Source organism: Moschus berezovskii, chromosome 9 (genome assembly GCF_049115385.1).
Source record: "Moschus berezovskii isolate FMDL1 chromosome 9, NW_MosBer_1.0, whole genome shotgun sequence".
NCBI lineage: Eukaryota > Metazoa > Chordata > Mammalia > Artiodactyla > Moschidae > Moschus > Moschus berezovskii.
The window spans coordinates 106357286-106366200 of NC_142468.1; the positions used below are offsets into that span (position 1 = coordinate 106357286).

The window sequence follows — 8915 nt, forward strand, 5'->3', positions numbered from 1 at the left end:
TCTGTTTTTCCCCCTAGTTCCTTCATCCTACCAAGGTTTGCGTGGCTATATATTCTTTTCCTCTGGTCAGGTACTCCTGGTCAGTCTCAGCTGGTGTTCTGCATGCACTTCTATGTCTGAAGGTGTATTCCTGATATATCCATTGAGAGACATGTACTCCACCTCTACCTACACCTCCATCATCTTGTTAGGAATATTTCTTTTTCACCTCTAAAATATAACTTGGTTCTTTGTTAGATACTGTTTCCCTCTGTAATTTAACATTCAGTTTTTCAACTTCTTAATGTCGCTTTTGATTTTATGAGTTATTTTATACTCTTTGCTAATCTCAACAATTGAGCATCTGTGGTCTGTTTCTATTAACTATTTTCCTCTTAATTTACAGTCATATATCCCTACTTCTTGCATATCCCATAATCATTATTAAAAACAATTATTTTTTATGTTACACATTGTACATAAAAGATCATGTAGTTCTGACTTAATATTCCTCCACAACCTATCTACTCTCTCCTCTATGAGGCATAAAAGGTTAAGGTATGATCACTTCAATCCAATCAAGTACTGAGCCTATTTGAATCTGAATGCAGTTTTTATAAGACTTGGTACACTCAAGTTTGTTCCTGTTCCTTGAATATATCCTTTCCAAGTTCGGATTCTGATTCTAAAAGATCTTTGTCTCCTCATTCTGAAGAGTTCAGGTGATTCAGTTTTGCCCTTCAGAACTTTTGTACTTAGAACTTTTTAGTCTTTTCCCTTCTCATGGTAGTTTCAAAAGTAAGATAAATTGTTCAAATAGAAATCTGGCTTTATACTGTTATTTTCAATTAATATACCTAACAAAAATACACTAAAAATACAAATAAAAGCAACAAACAAGAAAAATATAAAATATACAACTGATTGTATAATCCTAAAAGAATCTTGGATCACAAACACTCAAACATAGTTTTGCAGGGAATTTGGCTCAGTCTTCTAGTTAACAAAGCAAACTATAAATTAAATCAGTCTTGTAATTTATACAGATTATACACACTAACACATATTTGATACCATGTTTTGAGGCAAAAAGGAGTGTAAAAGATAAGTTACCAGAGAAAAATAGGCAGTAAACAATTTAGATAGAGCAGTTGTTGGATAATAATACTACCAGCCAGGATATGATCAAGTCAATATGTTCCAATGTTTGAGGACTATTCGTTGATGGACTAATTCACAATTGCAAACAGCATGAAACAGCAATGTATATATAAATTTCCCTGCCCTAGGCCAAATGGAGATGAGTTGAGTCCATTGAAATCGAGGCAAACAATTGGAGCATAGTTTCAAATTCATGAAACATCATATTTCTGAGTCTCTCTCTGATGCTTTTGCTCCTGACATCTGTCAATCTCCCCTTATTGTACTGCCTTATCACTTCTGTTTGCTACTTTTTCTACATCATTTTATTGTCACGGGTTTTAAATCCTCTCTTACGTATTTTTTATTTTTTTGTCTTTCAGAAAAAATATAAATTTTTCTTATCCTAGGTTAAAATCAAAGGACAATTAGATGTTTCATAGTTCCCACAAAGTTTGATAATATTAGTTATGTTAATGAATTGCTTAAATTTAATTAATTAACTGAATTCAGGTATTCTAATGTGTTAGGCTTTACACTCAGAAAATTCAAAGTCTGCAAATGATGCTTTTTCAAAATCTTCCATCAAACATTTCCCAGTGTTTTAATTTGGCTGACAAAGAACTAGTTACTAGTTACAATGTTACTAGTTACATTGGGAATTCAATGTAACCTCATAATAAATGGTAGTCTGAATACTCTAAAATGGTGACTGTCTTAAAAAAAAAAAAAAAAAAGCCCCAATTTTTATATATTTATTTACACATTTGTATTCCATGAAGTTGTTTGAAGTAATTTGTGCTCTCATGAGTTACTTAGGAGACCTTCCTCCAACTCAGGAGCTGACTACTCAGTCTCATCATAGCCATCTTCATGTCCTTGTTTCTCAGTGTGTAAATTGCAGGATTCAGGATGGGTGTAACCAAGAAGTCTAAAATGGCAAGAAACTTATCCACTGGGACTGTGGGAAATGGCCACATGTAAACAAAGATGCATGGTCCAAAGAACAAAACCACCACAGTGATGTGTGCTGACAGAGTAGAGAGGGCCTTGCGCAAACCACCTGAAGAGCGTTTCCATACGGTGACCAGAATGAAAACATAGGAGATGATCAACAAGAAGAAAGTGCCCATGGATATGAACCCACTGTTGGCAGTGACCATGAATTCCATTCTGTAGGAATCTATGCAAGCAAGCTTGATAAACCAAGGAAGGTCACAGTAAAAGCTGTCGATTTCATTAGGACCACAGAAAGGCAAATGGATCACAAAAGCTAACTGGACCACTGAGTGAATGAGGCCAATAGCCCAAGCACCACACACAAGCAAAAGGCACACCCGTGGGCTCATGATGGTCAGGTAGTGCAGGGGCTGACATATGGCCACATATCGGTCTAAGGCCATGGCAGTGAGCACCACCATCTCAGATCCACCCAGGGTGTGAAGGATAAATATCTGGATGACACACCCCTGGAAGGATATGGTTTTGTGCCCAGAGGACAGGTCAGAGATCATCTTAGGAACTGTTAAGGTAGAAAAACACAAATCAATAAGTGAGAGGTTGGCTAAAAGGAAGTACATGGGGGAATGTAGATGAGGGTCAAAGGTCACTATTAGCACAACAAGAAAGTTCCCTAGAACAATTGTTACATAAAACACTGTAGAGAAGGCAAGGAGGAAATGCTGCACTTGTCTGGAGGTAGAAAGCCCCAGGAACACAAATTCAGATACTGAAGAGTAATTTGCTTTACTCATTGACTTTGTGAATGACTTTTACCTGAAAGGAACAAATAAAATTAGTTACAAAGGAACATGCCAGACATACTGAAAGAAGTAGACATCATTGTGCTTCAAATTCTGATATTAAAGAAATTCTTCACTCTGGGTCACAAAATGTCTTTTAAAAATTAATACAAGAGTTTATCCATTATCAAATACTCATCGAGGAGCTACCATGAAGACCTCACATATTCTTGGCACTGTGCCACATTCTGGGGTAAAATGCGGTCTGTCATTAACATAGTTGTGAAGCTAGGCATTAAGTAACTACTTACATAACCAGATGAATAAAAAGGTGCTATAATATTTGAAAAAAAAAAAACAAAGTGCTTAGAGGACTATAAGAGCTCATAGTCATGTCATCTACCCTGACCTGGAAGATGTTCATGGTAAGATCTATGTGAGGAATAGAGTTAAGTAAATGAGGAAAAATAGGAAAAGTGATCTATCCAGAGGAAAGTGATCTTTCCAGAGGAAAGGTATGAAAACTATTGTGAAGACAGCCAGTATAGGCCTGATCAAGTTAAAATTCCACAGGTGTGTTAAGAATTTGATCCATATTTTAGAAGTGATAGAACCCCACTGAGGCAGAATAGTGACATATCATATTTGTGCTTTAAAAAATTTACAGTAGCTGCAAAGTAAAGAATTTAATAAATTAATTAAACTTAAAATCTTTTTGCACAGCAAAGGAAATCATAAACAAGATGAAAACACAACCTTCAGAATAGGAGAAAATATTTGCAGATGAAGCAACAGACAAAAGATTAATCTCCAAAATACACAAGTAGCTCATGCAGCTCTGTTGCTGCTGCCGCTGCTGCTGCTAAATCACTACCATGTATGTGTATGTTCCTCGGTTCTTTGTCTCGTCACAACAAAGATTTGGAGTGACGGACATTAAAGCCCCCTCCGCGTGTCACAGCTCTCGGGTCTTGGACAGACTGTGTTATAGCTCTCAGGTCTCTAATGGACCGTGTTATAGCTCTTAGACAAATCAGTGTTACAGCTCTATTTTATTTAGAAGATAGTAGGAAAATCCATCTTCGAGGCGTGAGGGCATGTCGGTCCAAAGACGCGAAGAAAAGAGCGGCCCAGCGCATGGGAGAGAGAGAGAGAGAGCTAGCTTTGGTTCCTCTTTTTATATGCTTTTTTCCCCCAGGCCTGTCCTATGTAAATTGGGCCAGCCAGGAGTGTTTTTTGTTTTACTTGAGGTCCTCACTCCGGTCCTCGGACCTTCCTTTGTTCTATTTTCGTGGGCTTTTCCCTTCCTTGTCTTTTGGCCACCATGACTTTGGACTCTTTTTCCTTATTCTACCTACCTAACATAAGCATGAGGTGGCCAAAGTATTGGAGTTTCAGCTTTAGCATCAGTCCATCCAATGAACACCCAGGATTGATCTCCTTTAGAATGGACTGGTTTGACTTCCTTGCAGTTCAAGGGACTCTCAAGAGTCTTCTCCAGCACCATAGTTCAAAAGCATCAATTCTTCGGCAATCAGCTTTCTTCACAGCCCAACTCTCACATCCATACATGATCACGGGAAAAACCATAACCTTGACTAGACAGACCTTGGTTGGCAAAGTAATGTCTCTGCTTTTTAATAGGCTATCTAGGTTGGTCATAAATTTCCTTCCAAGGAGTAAGCGTCTTTTAATTTCCTGGCTGCAATCGACGAGTTGACTCACTGGAAAAGAGTCTGATGCTGGGAGGGATTGGGAGTGGGAGGACACAGGGACGACAGAGAATGAGATGGCTGGATGGCATCACCGACTTGATGGACATGAGTTTGAGTGAGCTCCAGGAGTTGGTGATGGACAGGGAGGCCTGGCATGCTGTGATTCATGGGGTTGCAAAGAGTCGAACACGACTGAGCGACTGAAATGAACTGAACTGAATATAAGCATATGCCCACATTGCAAATCATGCAGAAAAAAAAAATTACAGTTTAAGATTCAAAATCTAAAGTATCTATACAAGTTAAAAAAATAAATGTGGGGAAATAGTCATTAAATATAATGACAAACCAAAATACTATGGAGTTGTTATTATGTTTGCAGAAAACTGTCAGAGTTAAAAAAAAATTCTGAGGCTGTGAGGACACAGACTCTGTCATACTATGTAATTCAAGAGTACAAATTCATACACCTTCTCCAGAACACAATTTCAAAATCTATATCAAATATTTTAAAATTGCCTTATAATTAAGACTTCCATTACAAGAAATTTTTCTTAAGGTAGTAACAACAGGTGAGATAAAATACTTAGCTATTGTGGCAAATGTTATGCAACCATGAGAAAACTAAAAATTGTATATAACCTAAATTCAAAATAATAAGAAATTAAATTTCAATAAAATAGTGCATTCAAATGGGAAAACCACTCAACTTAATAAGTAGAAAAATGTCATGAAAATTTTTATAATGAAACTTAAATTTTAAAAAGCAGCATATAAAATAAAATTGTAGAAAACATAATTTCAGAAACTTAAGCCTGAAAAAAAGACATAAAGGATAAGCAAAAGAATATTGATCTCAGTGTGTGCATGTGTGTGTGTGCACGCATGTATAACTATCAATTTGAATCATATGAAATTGGTGTTTCACTAGGTTAAAAAAGTAAAATATCAATTTTAAAGGGTTCTAACTGTGATTCACGGGGTCGCAAAGAGTCGGACATGACTGAGCGACTGAACTGAACTAATATATTAATTTCTTTTTTACCCTATAAGGTTTTCTAAACTACCTTTCCTTTTTATAACCAAACATTATTAATGCTATTCCACACCTGAATGGAATACCATGTGTCCCCGACTTGTACTACCACCATCAAGCTTTCGTCCAGGTTTTCACCACTAACACATATTCTTTCCCAGATCATCACTTCTCTTTATGCCCCTGTGCATCATGCCCAGTTTCCAGTTTGGGCACAGCCTGCACCACATAGGCAAGTAGGAGCACCACCATGGAAACATATAGCCAACAACAGATTTGAGAGCAGCCAGGCTAGGCAGAAATTAGCTTCCTGAGAGTTATGGAGATGAAGCAGGTATTGTAGCCAAAATAAAACATGACAGGGGTGATATAGGAGACCCTGACAAAAAGGCACCAGATTTAGAATTTTATAGACAATAACTGGGTAAATCAGAATAGAACTGAACAGAAGAAATGGGACTATCACTGAGGTTACTGATATTGATATAGTATAGTAAAAAGCAGTGATATAATTCTATACTACAGAGACCTAAAGTGAAAAATCTTGTAGAATAAAATCAATAGCATGATTCTATTTGTATGCATGTAAAAACACCTTAAAGAACAAATGTTTAACCTTTAAGAAATATTACTATAGTAAACTCTGAAGGCTGGGAAAGGTTGGGGGCGGGAGGAGAAGGGGACGACGGAGAATGAGATGGCTGGATGGCATCACCGACTCTGTGGACATGAGTTTGAGTGAACTCCGGGAGTTGGTGTTGGACAGGGAGGCCTGGCGTGCTGTGATTCATGGGGTCTCAAAGAGTCGGACACGACTGAGCGACTGAACTGAACTGAACTGAACTGAAACTCTGAATGAGTATATGTGACTTGAATTTCCTAAAATCCTTACATCTGCATTTTAGATAACTTTTACAAAGAATTAACATCTGTAATAAAAAAAACATAAATTTTGTAAAATAGAAATAAAAATTCAAGATGCTGAGCATATTAAATGAAAAAATATAACACAAATATTGAACATAATGAGATGAAAGTTTACAAAGAGATGGTCAACTCTTTTCTGATTCAAAACTATCAGTATAACAAAAATTCTAAGCAAGTTTCCATCTTGAGGTGTAACGTTGCATATTTATGTTTTAAACACTATCTTTTCTGGAGGCATGTGTGTGCATGTATATTGATGTATTTCTTGATTGATTAAGAATTGAGATGGGTTTTTTTAAAGGAGAATAAACAAGAAAAAATAGGTAAGCTATTGAGAGTAAAAGAAAAGATAGAATGCAATCTAAGAGTTACCTGATTGCTTATCGTCCAGCCTAAACTCTTTCAATAACTTTACTCCTTTACAAAAGTTCAGATTCCTTCATATAGCTAATCTATCCTCTGTCTTCCCAGGAGGCACTAGAGGTAAAGAACCCATCTGCCAATTCAGGGGACATAAGAGATATGGGTTCAATCCCTGGGTCAGAAAGATCCCCTGGAGCAGGAAATGGCAACCCACTCCAGTATTCTTGCCTGGAAAATCCCATGGACAGAAGAGCCTGGTGGTCTACACGCATAGGGTCACAGAGTCAGACACGACTGAAGTGATTAAAACACACACACACATTCTCTATCTCTAGTCTCACAGCTCATTCTCCCTTACCCCTACAGAGTACACTCCAATTTTCCGGGACTACTTGGATAAGCCTATTTTGTTAATGTTAGTTATCTTGTTTGCTTAAGACTGAATTGACAAGTGCATGCTCTTAGTTCTGTGGACTGCTTCTCACCTGTAAGTACAGTCCATGCAAAACTCCCTCTTTCCTTCCAGTGAAACTGACCTTTTTCTTTTATGTGGTCATGTCATGCTGTGCTGTGGGGAAAATTGGGCCTTGCTCTGGTGAGCAGGGCCATACTAATCAAATCTTTAATTCAGTTTTTTGCTAATGGGTGGCGCTGTGTTCCCTCCATGTTAATTGTTTGGCCTAAGGCAACCCAGTCCTGGAGTCTGAAATCTCTATGATAGGGTTAGAGGCTCTATGGTAGGGGGTGGCGGCCAGAGGAGCTACCCCAGGCCCGAGGTCAGGGGCGGCGGCCGAGAGGAACGACCCCACGTTGGAGATCAGGAGGGGCAGCTGTGAGGAGATACTCCTCGTCCAAGGTAAGGAGCAGCGGCCGCGCTTTGCTGGAGCAACTGTGAAGAGATACCCCATGACCAAGGTAAGAGAAACCCAAATAAGACAGTAGGTATTGCGAGAGGGCATCAGAGGGCAGACACACTGAAATCATAATCACAGAAAACTAGTTGATCTGATCACACGGACCACAGCCTTGTCTAATTCAATGAAACTAAGCCATGCTGTGTGGGGCCAACCAAGACGGACGGGTCATGGTGGAGAGTTCTGACAGAATGTGGTCCACTGGAGAAGGGAATGGCAAACCACTTCGGTATACTTGCCTTGAGAACCCCATGAACAGTATCAAAGGGCAAAATGATAGGATACTGAATGAGGAATTCCCCAGGTCGGTAGGTGCCCAGTATGCTACTGGAGATCAGTGGAGAAATAACTCCAGAAAGAATGAAAGGATGGAGCCAAAGCAAAAACAATACCCAGTTTTGGATATGATTGGTGATAGAAGCAAGGTCTGATGCTATAAAGAGCAATATTGCATAGGAACCTGGAATGTTAGGTCCATGAATCAAGGCAAATTGGAAGTGGTCAAACAGGAGATGGCAAGAGTGAACGTAGACATTCTAGGAATCAGTGAACTAAAATGGACTGCAATGGGTGAATTTAACTCGGATGACCATTATATCTACTACTGTGGACAGGAATCTCTTAGAAGAAATGAAGTCAACAAAAGAGTCCGAAATGCAGTACTTGGACGCAATCTCAAAAACGACAGAATTATCTATGTTCGTTTCCAAGGCAAACTATTCAATATTACAGTAATCCAAGCCTACGCCCCAACCAGTAATGCTGAAAAAGCCGAAGCTGAATGGTTCTATGAAGACCTACAAGACCTTTTAGAACTAACACCCAAAAAAGATATCCTTTTCATTATAGGGGACTGGAATGCAAAAGTAGGGTCAGAAACATCTGGAGTAACAGGCAAATTTGGCCTTGGGGCACAGAATGAAGCAGGGCAAAAGCTAAAAGAGTTTTGCCAAGAGAATGCACTACTCATAGCAAACAGCCCCTTTCAACAACACAAGAGAGGACTCTACACATGAACATCACCAGATGGTCAACACCGAAATCAGATTGATTATATACTTTGCAGCCAAAGATGGAGAAGCTCTGTACAGTTAGCAAA

At 38.6% G+C, this 8915-nt stretch overlaps 1 protein-coding gene across 1 annotated transcript; it reads right to left on the reverse strand.

Moving 5' to 3' along the window:
• Positions 1 to 1934: 1934 nt before the first annotated feature.
• LOC148776982 (olfactory receptor 4F6-like) lies at positions 1935 to 2873 on the reverse strand. The gene has a single exon (XM_088840450.1). It carries the CDS (start codon positions 2871 to 2873, stop codon positions 1935 to 1937), a length of 939 nt encoding a protein of 312 aa, XP_088696576.1.
• Positions 2874 to 8915: the final 6042 nt, after the last annotated feature.